The sequence below is a fragment of the Dermacentor variabilis genome, chromosome 9 (genome assembly GCF_050947875.1).
Source record: "Dermacentor variabilis isolate Ectoservices chromosome 9, ASM5094787v1, whole genome shotgun sequence".
NCBI lineage: Eukaryota > Metazoa > Arthropoda > Arachnida > Ixodida > Ixodidae > Dermacentor > Dermacentor variabilis.
The window spans coordinates 137990767-138014881 of record NC_134576.1 but is presented as its reverse complement, the minus strand read 5'-3'; the positions used below and the strand labels follow the sequence as shown (position 1 = coordinate 138014881).

Sequence of the window (24115 nt, the reverse complement as noted above, 5' to 3'; positions counted from 1 at the left end):
GTCACACCGCCGCACACCCTGTTTCTGATTATGATAATAACCTAAAACTATGCACATACCCCTAACGTCCTTAGTTGTGACTGTCGCGTCATGTTAGGTCTGTTCGATTCGCCTGCACCATCTGAACCATTCCACGAGGTGCTGCACCTTTCCATTCGTTTCAGCAGTGAAGAATTAGCGTCCTCTGTATCAGGCCGTTCGTCTCAGAAGCTACAGGAAGGGTGCAAGTCAGGTTCACGATGTTGCTGCGTCCTCCCTGCTGATGGTACCGACTAGGCGCAGACGTGCAGGTGCGAAGTATAAGTGCAGCAAACGACTCAGCACGCTGGCGTAAGCGCCGTTGAAACCTCGCTTGCGCACATCTGCTGTGTCTATGCAATGCAGTGCGTGTTTGCACCTCAGAAGCTGACCATACCTGCGATTCGGGACGTCTCCGAGAGAGAGAGAGAGAGAGAGAGAGAGAGAAGGGAAGAAGGAAAGGCAGGGAGGTTAACCAGACGGAGTCCAGTTTGCTACCCTACATGTGGGGAAGGGACTGTGGAGTGAAATAGAAGGAGAGATAACATGAGTCTATACCGCACTTTCACATGCAGTAAGTTAGGTGCGGATGTCTATAGTTGGGCGCTCAGGTCTGTTGCCTTCAATTAGTGAAGAAGTGCTCGAAAAGCTTTCTAAGCCAATTAATCCTAACTCACTAGATTAGGCAGGCAAAACAAAACGCCTGCGCCGCGCCTGCATCTCGGCATTCTTTACGAGTACTGCGTTGTGCCTGCACCGCTGAAACTGAGCTGCACAATTTCTGAACTGCCGCTGCTCCACCGTGAACTGCTTCACAGTGGCGCAGGTGAATCGAACGGGCCTGTCGTTTTCCTTTTCGTCTTTCCAGCCACTGAAGCCTAGATTGGCCCCAAGGCTTTCCTTTGAATATGCCTCTACAACATTCTGTTTTTTCTTCTCCATCTTATGCATCCAGTTTTCCTTTTTCCTCTTTTTTTTTTGCGTGATATAGATAAATGTTTAAATAGTACGTGAAGGTAACGCCATGATCGCCTGTTTTATGTATATGTGGCTTGCGCAAACATACGCACACACAAGCACATTTGTGAAGCCACCTGTCTCAAACCTCGACAGTGTTTTATATGCGTCTGATATGTGGAACCGCGCATTTTACTTTGCGACAGGAAATTAAAATGAACGTTTGCACTGGTTTGTGTCATCTTTTATGAAGCCCCTAGCGTTTTCTGCGTAATCACACGCAAGAAGGCGGGAAATGACGAAAAGGTATCTGCGCGGAGATTTCGGAGGCAACAACCGTAATTCTTGGTATCCATGCTAGATGGCGCCAGAATACCACATTTCTTGCGCCATTAACATATATGTTGGACCAAATATTCGCAACCAAATGATGCCTGTGTCTGCTCCAACAATAATCCGGAGACGTTTCATCAGCATGTGATGGAATGTCAAGACATTCACCCAACCTAGACCGTAGGGAACGTCCACGTTCCACAAGCGCTGCGATACAAAGATGATCGGAGCTGAGAGCAAAACAGCTCAAGAGACGGGTCAACGAAGAGGCTCTCTCTTCCTTTTATCGTTTTTCTTTACCTGGTCTCGTTTATTGAACTATTTTTGTTCTTAGCATCAGCTCAGCTAGCCCAACAGCAAACTCTCCTGATAGAGGCGTTAACTGGTCAGCGGTCGAGATAAGCAAGATACGTTTGAGTATCGGTGAAAAAAAGAGCCGTAAATAAAGGAGGTGGGTGTGGGTCACTTTAAGGTTTACAGGCATAGGTCATTACAAATACAGGTATGGGTCACTTTAGAGTATACAGTGATACGGGAGATTCATTGAAGAGAAAGAATAAAGAGATAGGCAAAATGCTAGAGTGCAATATATGCAGAGAAACGTGATCACTTTATCCAGGCTAGGTTACTCGCTGCAGCTGCTTTGTTTCCAAGGAGATGTCATTACAAAACACCATCGTAATGAGCTGCAGCAGACTTAGCCAATGCGCGTGTCCACGTCTTGTTCGTCGATGTGCACCTGAAGCGGCGAGCGATGAGCACGTACGTCAGCGATTCCATGCCAGAGAGACAAACTCGCCATCTGTCTCGCTAAAGGCCTTAGGAGTACATACCGCACCTGACATAGGACAAAGGAGCGACACAGAGCACACACGACATTAAAATCCCGTGTTTGCGTACGTTAATACTAAGGTGTCTAGTATGACGTGTAAACAAGCCCAACCTGCAACTATATTCAGTTGCAGTTTTGTTCTAATAAGCTTTTCATTTTCATTTTTTCATTCTCTTTGTAGCTGCGTCATAGGCTCCTGGAGAAGCTGGCTGCATACCGGAGAGCCATTTCACCTCAACCGATCGACCACGAAACCGACGAGCGTGGCTACCCAGAGCATCACCGCTGCCTCTGGTCGCCCTGGATACGCGTAAAGCCGGCGCCATACCAGAACTGCTCCTGCTGAAAAGGCTACCGGTGAACTGCGTTCAAGACCGCTGCCAACAGTGCAAATTAACGCGCCCGGACACACTTCCGCTGCCGCATGCCGCCAAAGAGAAGGCTGAATGTATTCTCAATAACCTTATTCTCTCCTCACTGAGCTCCCCTTGACGTACAGTACGGTCCACTGTTAAAGGGAACACTCTAATGTGCGGCTCCCACACATTGCTGCAGCTGCATGTACATGCTGAAGATATATGTCAATGCACTGCACCAGTGCGTAGAAAGGTGCCAGCGCCGTCAACCAAAAGTCATCTGCTGCAAAGCGGGGTGATTGTACACTTGCCAGAGGGGAAAATTCGTACGAGATTGACATTCCAACAGTGGACCGCACTGTACATCTGCCCGTTTATAGGTAACGCGGTCGTTTCAAGAACAGACGAGTAGGGCACCCTCATTGGATGTGGCGTGCCCACGATGCTTGCGTTCCGCTTTTCGAGCGAGAAATGTGCTTGGGACAGAGACGTCAACATTCGCTGAGTGACCGTCGCCGCCCAAGGCCTAAGATGGAATGCGAAGACAGCCGTGTGCCCTGATTTAGGTGCACGTTAGAAAACATCAGGTGGTCAAAAACAATCCGGAGCAACCCACTGCGGCTTCAACATGAGCCACTGTGCAGTTTCACGATGCTAAATCGCACGATGTAATTAAATTTATTATGATAGAATCAACGGACGTAATACAGTAAGGCAAAGATAAATGAAGACTGTTGTGAGCGGCCATTCTCCCACGTGAACACAAATTTAACTGACGACGAAGCGAACACAAAAATATGTCCAGCCATATAAGTTATGTGCGTATACTAAAATAACTCATCGCCAGTTTACTCCAGGCACATCAGAAATACAGTCGAGCTCGGCGAAGCGAAAACGGCGACACCATTAAGGCCTTGCCCCTTCATTCGGTAAAATAATCTTTTTTCTCTCTTCCGCCGGTTCTCGGCACACAAACCAACAGTGTTTCTTGCCTACGGCCACACCCTCAAAACCGAGAGCCAGGCAGATGAAATCCCGCATTACGTGTGTGTTTCCTACGAGCAATCTTCAAGCCTGATCTGGAGCACACATGCTGCTTAAAATACCCCACGAAAGGCTCCTTAGCGCAATAATCTGTTGAGATAACCTGTGTGCAATTCCACCTGTGCCGCCTCCAACCGCTGCCTTTTCACAGATATAAGCCGTTCCCGAACCTTAGTGTGTGCATGTGCGTGTGTGCGTGTGAGTGTGTGCGTGTGAGTGTGTTAGCACCTTGTTGCATTTGAACTTTTGCTTTGCATGTTTGAGCCCCTGCGGTGACTCTTTTTGTCAATTAAAGTATGCAGTATTACAAACTTGGTATTCTACAGGATTTTACAATTTCTTGCTCGATGTCACAAAATGTTATGGGATATGCTAAAGGATGCTTTGTTACATGACACTCACGGCACATTACTACATAGGTTACAGGAGATGCCATTGGACACAACAAATTGTTTCACAGGACACCTTACAGGACACGTTAAAGGACAATAGACTACAAGGGTCACTAGTATAGCTTCACCTAAACCGCACAAATTACTCGATCTGTGTTAAATTGCTAGACCTCCAGGTGATAGTAAAGCAGCTTTGCAATGGCGTGTACTAATTTGCGCGGGAACATTACGTCCTCACATCGTTCGTTTGTTTCTACTGGTACAAAGCAGTTTACGTTGAGTTTGCCATCAGAATACTACATCTGTTGCCTGGATTATAACATTTCATTTCGCCTTCTTTAAACGTAACCACTTCGGCACCACTTTAGCCAGAAATGACTTGCAAGAAATAGTATTTTGGGCTGGGTTATATGGATTATATTCCAAAAAAGACGGGACTACGGCAAAAAAAAAATGAAACGGTATCTTTAAAGGAGCTAGTGTGTTTTGGGTGCAAAGTATCGCCGTATTAAGGAGGAGAATAAGAAGGTGATACAAGCAGAAAGCGACACGGTAGAACCGCCCAACCGACGCGAATCTCCAGGAAGCGGGAAAAAGAGAAAGTGAACTTGCGCGTCGATCTAGAGCGCCTGGTCGGCAGGACGCCTTACGTTGTTATCTTCCGGCCCCTGCGAGAATTCGTGTGTAGATTGTCAATGTCTGCCGCGACTAGTACAATCTCCAGGCATTCGAGTTTAGCTAAAGGAAGAAAATCACAAAATAATGCGTTCTGGAAAGAAACCTGGGAGTAATTGGCGTTCGACGACATTCTCGAAACCAGCAACAGCAGCAGCTTTTGCCACCGCGCGGGCATCGTTTCTGCTGCTGCATCGTTGCTCTGATCGTCTGGCTAGCTGTGCCAGGACGGTGGTATGTAGATAAGACTCCAGATAAGTGCGGAAAGAACGAGTCCAGCCGGACGGGAAAAAAATACAAATCAAATTAACCTCTTTGTGCAAACGTTATCCAGTTCAGGAAAACGCGAAGCATAACGGATGTTATGTACATTGGATTATTATTATAATTCATTTGAATTAACCATAATTAAATTCCCGTTTGCTTACTATGACTTCATTTTCTGTCAATTGGCATGGTTGTGGTTAACAAAACATCGAGACCCGCGGTTCCCCTTATTCCTCTCTCCCGTAATACAACAATAAGTAAATAGATAAGAAACTTGATTCAATGATAGGGAAAGAGTCGTTTAAAGTTAGCCTTCACTATCTGCAAAATGCAAAAAAAGTTTCTCAAACGCATAGGCATCAAACCCGTGCGGACTGGACTCCCCCGCTATTTTCTTCCAAACGAATAATACAGATTTGTTCTGGAGCCTTGTGGCCGTGATGAAGCAATAAGTCAATTGCTTTATGAGGTATAACGCCTCAAAGCGACAGCGCCCAGAGAGACGCCGTGGTGGAGCGTACCGAATTCGACCGCCTGGAGTTTCTTTTTTTTTTTTTTTTTTTGCGTGCACCCTATGTACCGTACATTGCGCGTCCTTATTTTATTCGCCCATGTGACTGCTGCCGTCGCGGTCGGGAGCCGAACCCACGACCTCCATCTTGCTCTTTGCCACACGAGTGTCGCTGTCTTGTCCACAGGCTAAGAAAGAGGGAGAGAGAGGGAGAGAGAGATGAAGAGGAAAGGCAGGGAGGTTAACAAGATATTAGGCTCCGGTTTGCTACCCTACATGGGGGTTGGGAGATAGGGGTTAGAAAGAGCACAGAGGGGAGAGGGTTAAAAAATACACACACAGAGACACACACACGAAGGGCGCTCCAGTTAAGTGACGTTCACAAAGGCAGGTAGATCGCAATAAGCGCAGGCTAAATCGCCACAAAGCGCCTTCTCGCCGTCTCCTCCGGTAAGCTTTACAAATACATCAGAAACAATAAAGCATATATCTTTCTTGAGTGCCGACCATATTTTCCGTATTGCTCCAACGCTACTTGTCATTCAGTTACAAAGCGTGCCCGTTCGTTCACGTGCAATGCCGTCGTCTCGTGCGTCGGTTTGGCCATGTAAGCCCCTGCCATTAGACTATCAGCGTACTATATCTCACCTCCAGAAATTAGAGAGCTTCGTGATCTTGCGCTATGAATCCCAATATCACCTTTTTAATGAGATTTAATGAGATTTGGCAGCCTTACCCACTTCGCGATTTTGGCTGTCCCTGTCCGCTCACACCCAGTGACCCAAGTCGTCTGCTAGCTTGGGTCACCAGGTATGCGCTAACAGACAACGTGGGCCACTCGGTACGTGTCCCCAAGAAACAACTTGCTGCTGGCTGCTGTCTGGCCTAGTACAAAACCTGAGACATCGGGTATCTACCACTGGGTATGCATGCATGTAGATCGGTTAAAGAGAGACGGTCTAAGCTAGCTCCTTGCTAAACACTGTGCACTTCGTGCACTGTCGCGCTGGATATGAGATGCAACGCGCGAGCCGTGGCGGCAGCGACGCTCTCGAGAAAAAAGTGGAGAGGGCGTCGCCATTTGAGCAATGCGCATACCCCACGCTTTCCGTCGTCTGCTTTCTTCGCGGAGCGATAATACACTGGCCCACCGAGCAGCTATCGCTCCATCGCGGATAAAAAAGAAGGGAAAAAAATACATACGAAATAGTTATGAAGCTAGGCTAGCGTGCGCCATGACGAAGCACGCTGCGCTAAGGGCTAAGGACTTACGGTCTGCTTTGGGGGCCACTAGATTATCAGTCCGCGAAGAAAGCAGACGGCGTAAAGCACGGGGAGCGAGCGAGAGAGAGAGAGAGACAGAGAGAGAGAGGGTGGGTATGTATTATGATAGAAAAGCTGGGACGTTGGTCTGAATCAATGTTCTGACCTGCTACTCGGCGTTGGGGGAAGCGGAAAGGGTGTGGACGGAAAGAATAGAGAAGACGTTGATTATGAAGATGGTGGTGAAACCCTTGCCCTCTCCAAGACTTCAAAGTATCTTCCAATCCGCTCTCATACAAAAATTTGTTGAGAGCCTTCAGACTATTAGGCTGACGGCGGGGCTAGGGGATACGCGCATTTCTGGAATAGTGAAACCATCTCCCCTTTTTCGAGAGCGTACCTGCGGCCACGGTTCGCGTGTTGCGGCTCATGTCGAGCGCAATAGTAGTACACACCACAACTTTGTCTCGGCCTCGTTACTGCCATCATCATACAAGTTACAATAACCATCATTACAATTGCCGTAACGCAATCTCAAATTACACTCGTCATAGAAAAGATCGACAATCGCGTTAAAGTCGCGAATCATTTATTTATTTATTTATTTATTTATTTATTTATTTATTTATTTATTTACAATACTACTACTCTCATTTGAGAGCGTGGCAGTTGGGCGATACAGTATACATGTATATCAGTACGCATCTAGGCAGAACAGTTAATTGAAAAAAATGAAAAGAAAAAGAAATCAATTGCCCAAAGATGGCAATATAAGAAGTAAGCTGAGTTTAGGAACAAAAATGCATGTTTTCAGATGACAGTTAATTACCATGATACCAGCAGTGAATAACATGTAAGTAACCAGTTATACATGAAATAGGAGCGAACTGAAAGCTAACACTTAACGCGTCAAGAAATCTTAAAGTTGTTTGAAGGGATGCGCTTAAAACATATACACTTTGAGAGCGAGAAGAAATAAATTGAAAAGAAAATCTAGGCAAGCAATTAGCCGGAAAATGGCAGTTACAACAATCGTCTTAGGACTAGAAGCAATACCGTAATGAAAATTTATTTTGGGAACAGAGCGTACCATATGTCCACATAATAGCAGAGCCATACCAAAGGATGCATGCGCCGGCAATTTTCGTCGACACCGGCACACTGCGGCTTGTACGCCATTTTCTGACAACGCGATTGGTAACCTGTAAGCAGAAGATGCCTTGCCTTAACGCAAGAGTCGTAAAGCTGGCTGACGTCGCGGCACTCCAAGTGGCCTATACCCGATGCTGCTGCTTGCTCTGCGGGGCTCGCGTTCTTCGGCGACAGTTGCACGCGCTTAGCAAACGAGACGAAAGCGTTGGGGGAGTATGCTGTAAGAGTCCACCTAGTGGACTGTCCATTTTGGCCGCTGCTGATTGGATGCAGCTGTACGAGCGGCCTCGGGACTCCCTGTCTGCACAGCTGCGCAGCCGATGAAGCCCGGTCTCTGACCGTCAGTGGCAACGCCCTCTTGAGCAATTCACGCGAGTTTTCTTAAATCTTGGGTGAAAGATGAACTCTAGAATGAATCCTACAAATAGGTGCTCGTATTTCACTTAGAACAGTACATTTATAGTGCACGCTTACGGTACGTGCTTAATATTTAAGCAAGCAGACTTTATCCACAGACTCGGTCGCATTCTTAATATTTAATGAGGATTTCGCAGCAGCATTTGATGTTGGTAAATTACATACTAACGACCAATCTTTATTTCACGTTGTTTGTTACCCGAGAATACCACAGAGCTGCACAGGTACCCTTTGTTTCCACCATTCAGTCAGTCGCATTTCCTGCAGTCGTCTCCGCGTCGTAAAAGGATGGCCTGTACGATCGGGTGATTGAACGTGTGTAGTTCGCAGCACCATTCATTGACTAGAATGTGTATAGTGAGACATGTAGCGATACTGCACTTAAACCGCTGGTCGCCTTTTCCGGAAGCGAGTGCTCTGTGAACTCAAATATGTTGCCTCTACTACGCACATTCATGTAGCTAGCTCAAATCTGACTTCGTCAGGGCCATTATCAATGCTTTTATTGTGTTCTTCACTGCAGCTGAACGTAGCAGACAGATCACTTTTTAGAAACTTAATAAAATACATTCCATGCGCATTCAACAAACGGTTCTAGAAGCCAGCACGCTAGGCCATATATGCAAGACCGCCTAGTAATGTTCCCTGTTACCAACTCCACGATCATATCCAAAAAAAGGAGGCAAGCTAAATCGTGTGTAGTACGCGACAAGTAAAATGCCCGTATTAGGAATGTGTCTTCGTAGCTTTCCTGGTTCGCACGCCATCTAGAAAACGAAATACAAACAAAAATCTCGTTGTTCCCCACCGAGACGATGACAGCTGATGACGTCACAGCTTCCCTTGGCTCTTTAGTCGCAACGGCGACCGCGGAGGAATGCCTGTCCGGCCGGTTCGACGCCACATCGCAGAAAAAAAGGGGGGCTCTTTTAATAACGACGCGACCCAGATACGCTTGGTCTGCCCGCAGAAAGAGAGAGAAAGAAAGAAAAAGAAAAAAACACGTGGCAAGAAAGTGAAAAGGGGAATGCCGAGAGAATTGCTAAAGGGCGTTTTAGATCGACCGGCTTTCTCCGGTGAGCCGCTGGTACGAAATAAAGAAACAAGAAGTCAAGAATCTCTCATCCTTTATCGAAATTCTCCGCACCAGCACCTCGAATGGAATTGCGCTTTCTCCTGAGCACGTGGGCAGATAGCAGTTTCCTCGTACGCACAGCCGTGCCGTTGTAAATGATCTATCCTGTAGAGAAGCAATGGGTTGCCTCCTTTGCGGCATCCGCGCCGGTTCCCCAACGTTTGCCTCGCTTAAGGGCACATTTTATAGGTTTCTTTTCTTTTTTTGCACTGCAACTGTGGGATTCAGTGCGGTAGCGCAAACACGCTGACTATGGGGGGTATAGACAGCTGGTCTGCGAGCTGTGCTTATGCCTGCGTCTTCCTTTTGACCGCAAGAAGAATAACACCCGCTAAGCGTATGGCTGGGCGAACATGTACGTCATTCCCGTGAATAGAGCCCAAAATTGGGCTTGCGCACACGATTTGCTCAAAAGAGCCCAAAAAGCACAGAAAGACCAGAACAGCAAAGAGTCCTTCCAACCTGCTTCAGTAAAAACCTTAGATACAGTCGAAGAACGGACACCGTGGGATTCCCTTAAACGCTGAGCTCCTTTCGCATTGGGCAAAAGCTTCATGCCTCGGTTGAGCTTCGCTACCGCTAAGGCATGAGGAAAACGTGTACCCTGAATAGCAAATGCCTGGAATCTTTTTCCTCTTTAATAAATTAGAAGAGCGCTAAGATAGATACACGAAGTATATAGCAAACAATAGAGGTGCTTGTATAACATCTGATATATTTTGTCAATTGTTTTTATTCTCTACAGCACTGTTTCCTTTGAGTTATAATTCGCATTTTTGTCCATGATTGGCGTTCTTTCTCTTAATTTTTTTTTATATTGAATACTACTGTTACTTCTTTGCTTTTATAGGGCGTCTTAAGTTCTTGGGTTCAATCTCATTTTTCTGCACTAATCGGTGTTTTACTTTGTTAAGGTGTTAATCTATTTCGATCTTTATGTGTTTATCTACTGTGGTGCCAACATTACACACTGCCCCACAAGGACTGTGTAAGGTATTTATAAATAAATAAATAAATAAATAAATAAATAAATAAATAAATCTCGGGAGGAAGTAAGGGGAAAAGGTTCATTGTCTGCACATGCGCAGAAAAAGCGCCACTTTGCGATTAAGAACAAAGCTCAGCAGCCTCAGAGGAACAGAACTCATCACATGAGTCTTTCAAGCACCCTGTTCGCGACTTTCCGCGACATAACAGATGTGGCACTAACGCAGTCGCAGTCCTTTTGCGTGATGTTATAAAGCCCCCAGAAACTCTCGTGCGACAATGTCGCTGCTTCTTCCTAATGCCCTAATTTCAGAAAACCATGGCACGCACTTGCAACTTTATCAGTGAGCGAGCAAACGTGCATGTCAGCTTCTTTTTTTTTAAGTTAGTGGCGTGTACTGGGGGACTACGGACGTTCACGCAGCTAAGTGTACCCTACGTACAAAACCTCGCCCAAGATGGAGGTGTTTCATAACCCCTACCCCCCTCCTGCGCACTGCACAGGCGGCTTTGCGTGCTTCTTACAAGTCGAGTTACATTCCCGCATCACCGCAAACGGAAGCCTTGCCTCAAGATGGGATTTCTACAATTCGCCCTGGGCCAATTCAACGCTAGCTTCGTAATGTTTTGTGCTACTGAGGACAAACATTCACAACCCGCCGTGGTTGCTCAGTGGCTATGGTGTTGGGCTGCTGAGCACGAGGTCGCGGGATCGAATCCCGGCCACGGCGGCCGCATTTCGATGGGGGCGAAATGCGAAAACACCCGTGTGCTTAGATTTAGGTGCACGTTAAAGAACCCCAGGTGGTCAAAATTTCCTGAGTCCTCCACTACGGCGTGCCTCATAATCAGAAAGTGGTTTTGGCACGTAAAACCCCAAATATTATTATATATTACAAACATTCACACATTAAAAATTATCCACTACTCTATATTCCAGTGTCATTTAACCTATTGCTGCGAATCGTGGCCTTCTACATTCAGATCATACCTCGAACAAATGATTCGCCGCGAGAAAGGGGCCTTGTGGATTATTACGTTGTCTAGCATAAATACCTAAGCCGACTACTGTTTGAAGAACTCCCCCCACACCATTTCAGCTTCTATTCGAATTAAAGGTGTCAAGAACGAAGTAGCCCACTACATGGCGCGAGAGTTTAGCGACTGCGCTTTTGGTCACGATGACCTGTCAACGTTGAGGAACCGGGTGGTCTTCTTTCAGGAGATCACCACCCACTATCGCCTGAGCAAGAAGTTTTATCCCCCTGCAGGTGATAAAACTTCAAGTTAAAGGACGGGAAGTCACTTGCTGGAGATTTCAAACAGGCACCTTCGCCAACTTAAAGCTACATTCTAGTATTTATCCTGTAGAATACTCTGAACTCTGGCTCTGGTGCCACGACAGGCGAGCAGACATTAATCATATGTAATGGGCCCGCACGGTCGAGCCCCACCGCCAGTGTTCGCAATTTTAAATACCAAGGATCGGGAGGCTGCTCTACTCAACTCGGACCCGGACCTGCAACACCGAGTCGTCCAGGAAGCCGCCAGGGCAAGCAGGCTCCTGGCCCCTTATGGACCTTTTGAATCTCGTTGACAATAAATTTTTACGAACTACGTATACCATCCATAGCGTCACAAACAAGAGCTACACTCTGCTAATAAACTTGTTATCATACCAATCTCTTGGACTATAAATGCAGGCAACCTAACTTTCACTCTCCCTGCAACTTCTAATGTCAACGGTTCACGTCTGTAGCAATTTTGTGACGCAAGAATATAGAATATACTACCACTTGGCACTAAAGTGGCCAAGAACTTTGTAGTGGTAGTGAAATTGTTCGTTGTTCGGAGAGATATATTTCCACACATATTATCTATGCTTTGGTGCTTAATTCTATTCAAATGAGCTGCTAATGTGTATGATAGGGACATTCATTAATGGGCCATTGACCTGAAAGTTTTGTGATGTACTGTTATCTAGAAATCAATAAACAAATCAATAAAGAATACTGTAGCTTGACCCATTCATCGATGGATCTTGCTGTCATCAGAGTTCATCGTAGTTTGCTTTTATCGTCTTCTGGTCTGTACTCTTGCAGTATTAAACGGTTGATATCAAGTACATCAGCTGATCATCATGCATATAATATAAACCGCTGTTTGCATCCTTCGGCAACCACCACGATTGGTCACCTTCGCGGGTGCAAAAGCGGCCCCACAGAGCAAGTGCAATGTGAACGTGACTCACGTGACCAACGTGAATGCGCATTATATTGTCTCCGGAATTGGCCCACTTTGCTATGAGACTTTATCTAGGTGTCGGGCCAATCCTGGAGCTGGTGCAACAGTAAACTGCACATAAATCAGCGAAAGGCAGACCAAACACCTGTGCCAAACCCCAAACACTAGGAAAGTAGGCGTCAAAGGCTTGGCCTATTAAAGGAATTGTCTTCTTGACCACCTGATATCTGTTGCAGTGAAGACATTTAGGTATGATTTATTTTATCACTGAGTAGTTCCATAGAAAACAAGGCCAGCAACCAGGAGAAGTGTTAAAGTAGTAAAGAGAGCAGTGCTGTCCTGCGCACGAGCTATTCTGAAAGCCTGGAGCACCCCCTGACAATCAGGAAACTCCATGTGGGCTCTAATGAAGCTTCAGTTTAAAGCCATGGCTGCTCAGTCACCACGGCAGGTATCACCTGCACGAATCATGGGACTTTTGTGAATCTTCTACACAGCTGCTTTGTGTTTTTTTGTTTTCAAGATAGAATAGTTACGGTATACCGAAGGCAGCTAGGATCCGGCAAATTCTGACAAACGTGGCATTAGTCTGCGTGTGGTCTGTTTTAACCTGCAGCCTATAGTCAGTTTCCATTTCCGAAGCTGAGCCTAAAAATTTTCTGCAAGCAGAATCATGCCTGCGATATCTAAAGGTCGGCTTTCAGTTCTGAGCTTTAGCTTCGCGGCTCCTGTGTAAACAAATGGGGACGGAGAAAACACTTTTCTTGGCAATGACTGCGCCGGATTTGGTATAGTTCATGCATTAAAAAAACAATCCTTAAAAATCTAGTGGCTGTAGGAAGCGTCTTTCTTTTCTAAATGAGACCGCCGATCCCTTTTATTATGAATGAAACAAACTCAAAGGACGGCTACGAGCGTGTAACGACCGCTCGCCTCTGTTCCCAACTGCCCATGCCCTTCATAAGGCCTCATATCCTTAAAGAATAAGAAAGTGCGCTTTCAAAACGCGGTAACTTACAGCGAGGTGTCGTCTCGGCAATACGGCCGTGCTTTAATTATAACGCGCGTCTCCGCGCAGGTCGCAAACTACTGTGGCAACGCTTTCCGGAGCTTTTTCAGTGCTCGTAAATACTTCCCCATCCTTCTTTGCCACATGCCTTCGAGAGAAAGTACAGGCACATGGCGGTGCGTCAAATTCAAATTGTGGGGCGCGAAGCCCTGAAGCTCCACATAGGATCCTATGCGAGGCCGTAGAAGAGCGCTCCCAACTAATTTTTTGAATACTTGCGGCACTATAACGTCCACGCACAGCCTCTGCTGGGGTATTTTGTGTTCCGCGTCCATCCAAATGAGGCTGCCGGGAATCGAACTCGCGATTTGGATCTCAGCAGCAGCAGCATATTATATACAGAAACAGTGCGGCGGCGGGTGAGGAAGGCGGAGCAATTGCCAGCAAGGCTCCATCGTATACTGCAGCCAATAACATCCTCCTCGTCTTTGGGTGAGCGTGAAATCCTTCAAATAGCGACTTGGCATCTCCAAGGCAATACCGTCCCGGCAGTGCGCATGTTTTCAATCAAACCAGATCAAATCGCCGTTGCGCTTTCAGTTTGTATTTGCCCCAAAAATAGCGTGACCCGGCCATCGCGGTAGCTCAGGCGATTTGGCGTACTACTACTTCTATGAGACCGGAGGACTTTTAGGAGCAGCAGCATATCAAAGGAGCCTTATAGGAGCACTAACTGGCCAGGCAGCCCTACTCCCATAAGGCTTGATGAGAAAAACACACAGAAGGGTTCAAAATACAGCATCTTTACCATGTCCCTTACTGTGGTAGTGTCGTCATAGCTAAAGCTTCCTTCTGGACGTCCAATGAATGAATGAATGAATGAATGAATGAATGAATGAATGAATGAATGAATGAATCAATCAATCAATCAATCAATCAATCAATCAATGAATGAATCAATCAATCAATCAATCAAATATGTGCATGCCTCCTTCAGCAAATGCGCGCCAGTTTCTGCGGTCAAACAGAACTGTCACAGCAGAAGAAGAAGAAGAAGAAGGACGCGCCATCAAGACAGCCAGGACGCTCTGGGACTACTTCTCTTCGTGGGCGCGACCACGAACCTCCAGCCAAGCAGGAGAGGACCAACCCTGTATCTGTGGTCCGGATGCAATCGCCGGATTCTAGAACTACAAACCCGGAGGAAGAGCACAGGGCAAGGAGAGAGTTCTCCTAAGGAGGCAGCAGCAAAGACAAGCAGAGTTTCGCGTTCTCTTGCTTCTGCGGAACGGCAGCGTCGGCCGCGTTCGTCGTCGCAGTCATATCCGTCAGCCTCTACCCGATCAAGCAACAAAGAATAAGAAAAGGGCTCTCGGAACAGCTAACATTCTGCTGCCCCGAAGACGCTGAGGCGTTGTTCAGGTACGTCAGCGCCAGCCTGAACCCTTGCGATGATCTCGACGCGTACACCTGCTCTAACGCTGTCAACCAGAATCACTTGAAACGCCAAGTCCAAACGGCGGAGCTCATGTCCGCCCTCATTACCGGAGTGCTTCCCACGGGATTCAACAGTGGGAAGAGCGGACGCTTCCTCACCACTTACTACAGGACGTGCATAGAGACTGTGCCTCGTGATAAGTCGTTCCTTGCTTCCATCGCCACAGCTCTCTGTCAAAACACCTGGAAACGCCTCGGGCGAACGGATACCAGAGCGGCTTTGGTGTACATTCTCACAGCGTCCATCAGGTACTTTCGGCCATCAGTTGTCCTTGTCGAGGAAAACCTGCTGACTTCGTCGATTTCTTTCCGTTTGACACCCGTCTGCAGTCTCACAACATTAAAGCAGGCCTCGCTGGCAGCTTCCGTCAAATCGGTGAACGACTGCCTGAATGCCACTGCGACTATGGAGGGCACGTACGAGTTCGCGCTCGAGTTGTGCAAGCTGATTAGCACCACTCCGAATAAGACGACGAATTACGCCTTTCCAGACCAAAGCGACGCTTTTCAACGAGAGGTGTGAAAAATATATGACCTCAAAGATGCGCTGCATGGCATCGGTTATACTCTTACAAGCTTCAAGTCAATCCACGTCACTCGCGCCGACGGAATCCGTCTACTGCACGACATTTTTATCAAAGGACCGTCACTGACATTTTTATCAAAGGACCGGCTTTTTATCAAAAGCCAGCCGTCACCGTTGCCGCAGTCAATGCGGTCAGATACTTGATTTGGCAGAGCCTAACGCTAGCCGCCATGATTTTCTACACCAACTACGACGGCTCTTCAACTCAGGTATTCCACATTTGCAAGCAGAGCGTGTCTAAAATGAGACGACTATGGAATGTGTTTGTGGCCGAAATGCTCAGCAGCCCTGACAAGGATGCCGAAGCAAAGGCAATATTCACCCGGGTTAAACACGCCGTGTTTTCCGATTGCCGGGCGAGCTTGCTCTTCGATGCCGAAGACTCCGAACACCTCAGCAAATTTTTCGGCGATCTCACTCTGGTCACTCCCACGGCGGCCAGCCGGTCTACGCTGACCGCCATGCAAAAGCCGACCCGCTCCTTCAGTGAGAACCTCTTGAGAATTCGCTCTAGCGAAGCCGAAATCATCGCGAATCGCAGAAAGCTCCTTAGCGATTTCAATGTGACATTCGTCGTCCGGTACGGCCTCTTAGAGTTCCTCGGTGAGCGGCGGCTGCTACTGTTGCCTGAGTCTCACGGCTACATTGAAGTCGGCTCGAAGAACCGTGACCTGCCGAACACAGCTACCGCGGGCCACGTGATGGCAGAGAGCATGTGGTACATGACGCTGCACCAGATGCCATGGAACTCCAAGACGTTGGCGAACATCGAGAGCTTGAAGAGGTGCTTCAAGGAGAATTACTTCGTGGGGTCCGACAAAGGGATACACATGATGACCCTTGCAGCCCTCGGGCTGTACTCCGTCTTGAGCGCGGTTGAAAAGACCAACTGGCACGTGCCCAGGCCGGCTTTTAGCCTGTTGCAGCTGTCTCATGCGCAGTTCTTCTACGCTTTCACCACCTATTATCGCTGTCCGACGTCCGTCCAGCCCGGCGTTGCGTCCTACATCAACAGACCGATCACCTACATCGAAGACTTCGCAAAGGCTTTCGATTGTCCCTCCGGGACGCCGATGGTGAAACCGTGCCAGTGCGCCATTCGAGGTTCGCGCGCTTGACCTCAGGTGCGCGTCATGTAATGTTTTCTGTAGTATCTGAGACGGACAGCTTGTGTGGAACCCTCAACTCATCTACCTGTTTGTTCGTCATGTCAACTATATTTGCAACGTTGTTTTCCTCATTTCTTTTGCGTTCAGAACTGCACCGCCTATACCATTCAGAATTGGAGTCAGAAACATGGCAGAGTTCTACGTGAAGCGTAAAAAGAAACCATTGCGCATACTGATATCCTTACTTCAGATGGCCTTGCGGAGAGCTCACTTTGCTGCTTTGCATTGGGAGTGATAGACGTTCTTAAAACTTTTACAATATTTCCTTTTGCTGTTTACAGTGGCTTCTGCAATATATGTCCCTTAAATTAAAGGGCGCTGCTTCTAAGGTTGTCAATATTTTCTAGGACAGATTTCGACCGTATTGAACCCACCCTTAATGGTGTACCAGAGAGACGCTCGATGTATGCGTTCCTTCGAACTCGAACATTCGTAAGTGTGCGTGTTGGTTATTAATGTTTGTTGTGATTCTTTTTTTTAACAAATCGAACCTTTCTGCAAACAACTTTTGTGCAGTTGATATGTCGTAAGCCCTTGATAAGAGCATTTATTTTTCTTGTGATCTTGGTTATATTACGTCACGAAGCAAAAAGGAGATGGACAAGTTGTGGACATGTCACTGAACCCCGCAGATGCCTGAAACACTGTTCAGTTACGGCAGACTCGAGTCTATTTATTTATTTATTTATTTATTTATTTATTTATTTATTTATTTATGTTACCCTCAGGGTACAGTGTACATTTCAGAGGGAATGGGCAGCGATTCACAACAATGAAAAAGAATACAAAGCACGTTTCATACAACAATATAAAACAGTAGATGAAAAAGGATTTAAAATCCTAACAATTGTCTTACTTTATAAGACAGTTGATGAACAATAATATTAGGCAAAGAACAAAAATAGGATACTAAAATCAGTTAATGGACAAAACACAAAAGTGGTAATCAGGTAATCAGCGTTGTAAGGACATTTTTAAATTGAATAGATTCAGTGATGTTTGTCAATGATCCAGGTAAAAAATTCCATTCTTTACAAGTTCTTGGAAAATATGATTGTGCACATGTTATGGTGTCGCAATGGGGCATTGAGACTTTCTGTAGGTGATTTTGGCGATGAAAAATGAAGGGTGCTGGTTGAATTCAGCGGGAGCGAAGATTAGAATGAATGAATAGAATTTATTGATAGGAAAGACAGAGAGGTCGACCTGAGCTAGTGCGCTCTAGTCTGCTACTCTGCACTGGGGAAGAGGGAAGGGGAGTGAAAGTATTGGAATGGATGATGATGATAAGAGAAGTGGTGAGTGCTTATGTACATGAGACAGTTGCCTCGCTAGAGCCGCTCGTCGAGCTTGGTGTCCTGCAGAAACTCCAACAATACTTTTGTTGCACGCATCGAAATTGCAGTGTCAGGCCATGGGCCGAGGATAGCTTCCTCCGACAGTAGTTGCCTGCCAACACTGGCTAAGAAACTGTCTAACGTCCTTCGCTCCAGCATATATGCTGGGCAGTCGCACAGTACGTGTTGCAGTGTTTCGGGCATCTGGCAGTGTACACAATCAGGGCTGTTCGATTGGCCGATGAGGTGTGCGTAGCGACGGGTGAAAGCAACGCCGAGCCGAATCCTGTGTAGCAATGATGTTTTGCTCCGTGTAAGCTTCGGGGGCAAACAGAATTTACCGTCTGGGTCAATCATATGTAGACGTCTGTGAATGTTATCAGAGTGGGCTCTGTAAGCCTTTGTAAGGTCCTGCATGAGTGCCTTGATCATGGAGTTGGTGTCAGGTCGCGAGTAGGCAATCCGTACTTCATCAGAGGAAGAGGAGGCCGATCTTGCCTCACTGTCAGCGAGTTCATTACCAAAAACACCACAATGGCTAGGCACCCATTGAAAGGTGACCACGTGGCCACTTAACTCGGCACTGTGATAAAGTTCGACAATTTCCAGCACGAGCAGATAGTATGGTCCTTTGTTTAAAAAGTATTTTAGCGCCTGTAGCGCTGATTTGGCATCGCACAATATTGTCCATTGATGGTGTGTCTGCGTTCTCATAAAACGGACAGCCTCCCGAATTCCCGCAAGTTCCGCAGCCGTAGATGTCGATTTGTGGTCTAATCGAAATCGTTGAGTAATTCCAAGTTGTGGGATGACAAATGCGGCCGTTGTGGCAGATGGCGTGACCGAACCATCGGTATATACTTGTACAGTCCCACTATATAAAGTAAATATATGGGACAGGGTGAGCTGCTTCAAGCCAATGGAGGAAACGTGAGATTTCTTCCTAATTCCGGGTATCTGAAGCCTCACTAGTGGTCTTGGCAATGTCCATGGAGGTGTCGCGGGGATGCCTTATGGAACAGACAAATGCGGGAGTGCTTTGGGCGGGTAGCTAGTCGGATGAGATTCAAAAACGTTTTCATTCGGGTGGCGCTAGCCGAACGATGATAGTTATCCAAGATAAAACGAGCTCCACGATTCTGCAGTTTCCAGCTTGTTTCCAGCTATGTTTGAATTCAGCCAGATGTGTGTTCACAGTCAGTGTGTAGATGGTCGCTCCTGCATTGTTTTCTGCATACTTTATAGAACCTCGTTCGAGGTTAATAACTGGTGTTGATAAGGCCAACCTTGTTGTTGATAAGGAAAGACTGTCGATAAATTGTGGTTGATGCGTCGTGGAAAGGTTGCGCCTACTAACTCGTTTAGAGAGGGAGGGGGATGTATAAGCTTCAAAAGAACAATGACCTGAAGAAAGAAAGCGAGTAGGATAAGAAAAAAGAGCAAGCAGAAAGTTTTCAACTGAAAATGACAGAAAGCCGAGCAAGCTCGTCTGAATTCGTGGTACATAGCGCGCAGAAGAGGCAGTCTTCCCTCCTTCCCGTTGTTCTTGTGTCGTATTTTGTGCGCCTGCATTCTAATGGCACGAAGTTTCATGCTTGTCTCGAAACTGCTTGTTTGAACATAAAATGTTTCGATTAGTTACAAAACGTTCAATTAAGCTTCTGCATTTTACTCCTCCATACTGAAGGGCTTCTCGTATCGCGCGTACTGCAGAGAGCTGGATGAAATGTCGGCGAGGCACCAGCTATGCAGCGAGTTCGTGAAACGCAGGTAGCGTTTAAAGTCAACACAATATGGAAGTTGGTGCTGAAGATGCGGTGGTTTGAAATTCCTCAATTGGCTTCGTTGCCTGGACCGAAAGGGTCGCTCCTCGTGAGGGGCCATCCTAGGAACCGGGCCTGCCAGATCATAACTGAGCAGAATCTCAATAAAGTTGTTACCACCACCAGGAATCAGTAACAGGGGACGAAATAAAAATAAATGCAGCACTGCTTCGCACGTTCAGAGATGTGCACAATTTTGTGTACCCGCCGCGGTTGCTTAATGGCTACGGCGTTGCGCCGCTGAGGTCGCGGGTTCGATCTCGGACGAGGCAGCAGCATTTCGGTGGCGACGAAAGGCAAAAAAACACTCGTGCTCTCTACTTAGGTGCGTGTTACGTGATGCCCAAACAACAATCTGATTATGAAGCACGGCGCAGCAGTGGGGTACTTGGAATTAATTGCGACAATAACGCGCCCTCCGACTGACGGTACCACGGGCGTCTCTGCATTTCTCCCCCATTGAAATGCGACCGGGGATTAAGCTGGCAATCTCGAAGGGCAGCCGCCTCGCGCACGCGACAGCCACTGGGCTATACCGCGGCCACGGACCGCGGCGGGACCACATTGTTCCCGATAGTTGCACGATTATGTTTCCACCGTTTACACATAAGGTAAGGCAGCGATAGGCCAACCGTCACTAGCGCTCAACTAAAACGGTAAGGACGGCGGCAGCGTGGCCGAATTGTGCTCCATGCTTTGTGATCTGGCAAGAAAGGAAAGCCGCAGCATTCTAGAATGCCGTTACTGAGCAGAAAACACCGACGTTTCGCAACGGAATAGGAACGGGCCATTCCCAGCTTGCTATAGCAATGGCCGCTTTTTCTCCTATGTCGATGGCGACGCGCGGTCTGCTTCATTTTCCCTAAGGGATGGTTGCAGTGCGCCTCGCATATGAGAGTACCTCCTTCTCAACGGTTGCCATACATATGCGTTTCTCTTTGGAACATGTACCTCTGCGCAGTAAATGGAGTTGGCGTGTTTCTTCTTTCAGAGCGGCAGGCCGGAAGGTACAAGAAGGTGGGAGGCTGTGCAGCTACCGAGACTTTGCCAGAATGCCGGCCTCTTACCTAATATCTTCATAACTTGCCGCAAGGCAAGATGCATTTCTGTATTTCAAGTCACGGGACATATTTTGGTACGGTCCCGAAAATTGTTACGACAAGTCCAGATGACCGTTCTGTTTGCCTGTTTCACGTTGCCACCTTGTATACGGTGTTTCGCAGTTGAGCACTGTCTTCTATTTCTCTCTCTCTCTCTCACCCAGTTGAGTCATTAGAAGACAAATTGTGCACGCGAACTTCATCGGTTGCCTCGTCGGAGCCACTTTAAAACCCAGTAACTAAGCAACGGCGGCTGCACACTACTCTTACACTTTTTTTTTTCATTTGTTAGGCATTCAGGCACCGTAAGCTCATTCACCAGTTCATTATAAACAAAATCACCAAAGCAATGCTTTATCTTAAGCGGACTGGTGACTTTTCAAAATTCGATACTTGTAGCAGCTTCAGAGTGGTCTCCAGCACTGCTAGAACTTGATAACAATCCACGGGTGCAACACTTCACTTGTCTATAAGATGCCCAGTGGGTATCAAAGTAAATTCAGCTGAATGTGACTGACAGAGGACTAGGCGTGGTGATGCGAAAAGAAAGTGGTGTAAGCGGATGCACTGCGGTAGTTAGAGATTTGAAGGAGAGCCTCCTTGCGGTGAGCGTAAAAGAAACCCCGGCAGAAACCATCTCACGATTAATGCCGACGTCAATGCAATTGCAATTGAAGCAGTGTGACGAGACACCGTATTGCCCACGCCGAAACGTACATACTACATGCAGCCACACTCCTCTCTCGCGCTTCCGATGATGATGATTTAGTGGCATCCCCTTTGAAACGGTGCAGTGACAAATAGTCACCTAGCCTGCTGGATTCAATCAGGTTTGCTATACATGTTTTTATCTAGCATTTTTTATACATCCCCTTAATTTTTTTCCTTCAAAATCTACCTTCTGCCGCTAGCGATGAGTGTAAGAGATCGGGTAGTATCAATCTCTTCCATGCTTTTCCACCAATACCCTAAGCGTCTCTTGCTTATCTCGACTACTGAGCGGTCGATGCTTTCATCCACTTAAATCCAAGCGCTTCTGGGAGGTGCACGGTACCTACGGTTCTCGCTGGGTGAATCCCTTCGCATTCCTTCAGGATGTATTGAGTGATCTCCAGATTTTTGCTGCAGCGTACATATGCCTCATCTAGTTGTGAATATTTGCTCCGGTATGTTTTTGTCCTTAGGCAAACAGTTTGAGCCTCAAATAGTAAAGCACTGCCTCTTTGCGTTATCGTACAGATTTTTCCTTCTAATTTCTTTCTTCTCATTCTTGTAAATCTTCACGACCCTTTTCGTTTCCATTCTTTGCATCCAATTAACTGTATTCGTTTCTCTTTCTTTCTGGCGACTCCTGGTTGTCTATATACAATTTCATTTACCCAGTACTTGGTTGCCAGCATTCTTGACCTCTTCTTCCATTCTGTATCCCCGCTTTTCAAGTACAAATACGTGTGCACTTAAGCTGCCCATTTATTTTAATCCATGTACCTGAGTCTCTCTTCAAAACTAATTTCAAACTAAACTTCAATTTCAAAACTAAACTTCGAACTGCACACGCTGCGCCATCTAGCGGCGCCGCCGCGGAGTCCGCGCGCGGCGTCGGTTTGATTTAAAGGTGTTTTTTTTTTGTCATTGAAGAGCTGCACATATAGACACATATTCAGTTAGTCAAGTTAGCGTCAAAGAGATTCACTTAGCAGCTCCGCATACCTAGTGTCACATACCCAGCGACCAAAGTTGGTGTCAAAGTGGTTCTTTGAAGAGCGGCGCAGATGAGCGGTTCATATCCAGTGCTCCGAGTTGGCCTCGAATAGTTAGTTTTGCTGAATAGGGGCACATACACAGCGCCACGTACTCCGTGGCCCAACTCGGCGCCAAGAGGTTCATTAAAAAGCGGCACGTACGCAGTGACAATATATACTATGACGATTGCTTTTAAACCCTGTTCCTCAGCACAGCAGCCCTCATGTGCTACCCATTAGACCATGGTTCAAACCAGTGACCAAAGTTGGCAGGTAAACAGACACAGATAGTAGACAGACGGACAGACAGACCACAGAAAACGCGTCAAGCATCTTAAGAATGCTAATCACATTAATAAGCTGCCTATGATGATGACGGCGATACAAATACGCTACTGAACCGCTTTTCTGGTCACCTGCGACCTTCAGTCACTATGAGTGATGCCAGGTGGTACGTACGTAAAGCATGAGGATCACTATACGCAAAGAAAGCAGGCGAAAGGTGAAAAATGTACTCACGGCAGCGGTAGCTCTTCGGTCACGTTTCCGAGACGTTTCCAACGGCATTGTGCCCCCAGCGGCGTGATATTGGATACAATGGCAGACTTTCGGTCTCATATGGGTAATGAGCGAACGAAAGGCATACAAGCTCGACGGCTTCTTGTGCTCAAACAGGCCACTGCAGGATAGGACCGTTTTTCCCGCTCGACGAATACACTAGAGTCGGAACCTAGCTCTCAAACACACGCTGTGTGTATACACGTTGGGCAAGCACAATGAAAAGTCCGTCAACGTGCAGAGACCACGCCATCCACGCAACAAAAGCTCGTTCACGCTGTAGACTCCCGCGCAAATGTCACCTTACCATCCCCCAAAAATCAGTCGTCGCCTCTTCGTAGGCTATAGGCACCACAGTAGTTAGCTTCGGAACGCATTCGCACTACTCGACGGATCGCCGTGTCAGTCGGAAGACGGTTGGCCTGTGTGACGTCGTGGCTGAGCTGCAACGAATCATGCCGCAAGCATCTCGTTAGCGGCTTCCTTTTGTGCGACGCGATTGGGCGGCGCTGAGCCACGTTATGCTCCTGCGCAGACGGAACCGGTGATCCGTCTCATCGTGTGAGTGTAGAATACGGGTACCGATGACCAACACCGACGGGAAGGTTATCGCCACATCGCTCTTTTCTACTCGATCATAACTGCCGAGAAGCCTCGGTGACGAACGATAGACGACGCAGAACTTATGAGCGGCGTCTGTAAGTTATCGGA

The 24115-nt window shown here is 47.1% G+C and overlaps 1 protein-coding gene and 1 long non-coding RNA gene across 2 annotated transcripts in view; one reads left to right on the top strand and one right to left on the bottom strand.

The window, feature by feature from the left end:
- The window catches only part of LOC142557672 (arylsulfatase B-like), a 32790-nt gene extending 29048 nt beyond the window's left edge, over window positions 1-3742 (top strand). The window contains exon 11 of the mRNA XM_075669687.1: window positions 2322-3742. Coding sequence (XP_075525802.1) covers window positions 2322-2486 — 165 coding nt within the window. The 3' untranslated portion in view covers window positions 2487-3742. The remainder of the gene's footprint in view (window positions 1-2321) is intronic.
- The window catches only part of LOC142557673 (uncharacterized), a 62043-nt gene extending 37928 nt beyond the window's left edge, over window positions 1-24115 (bottom strand). Inside the window, exon 1 of the long non-coding RNA XR_012822806.1 lies at window positions 23366-24115. This is a non-coding gene — a long non-coding RNA (uncharacterized LOC142557673). The remainder of the gene's footprint in view (window positions 1-23365) is intronic.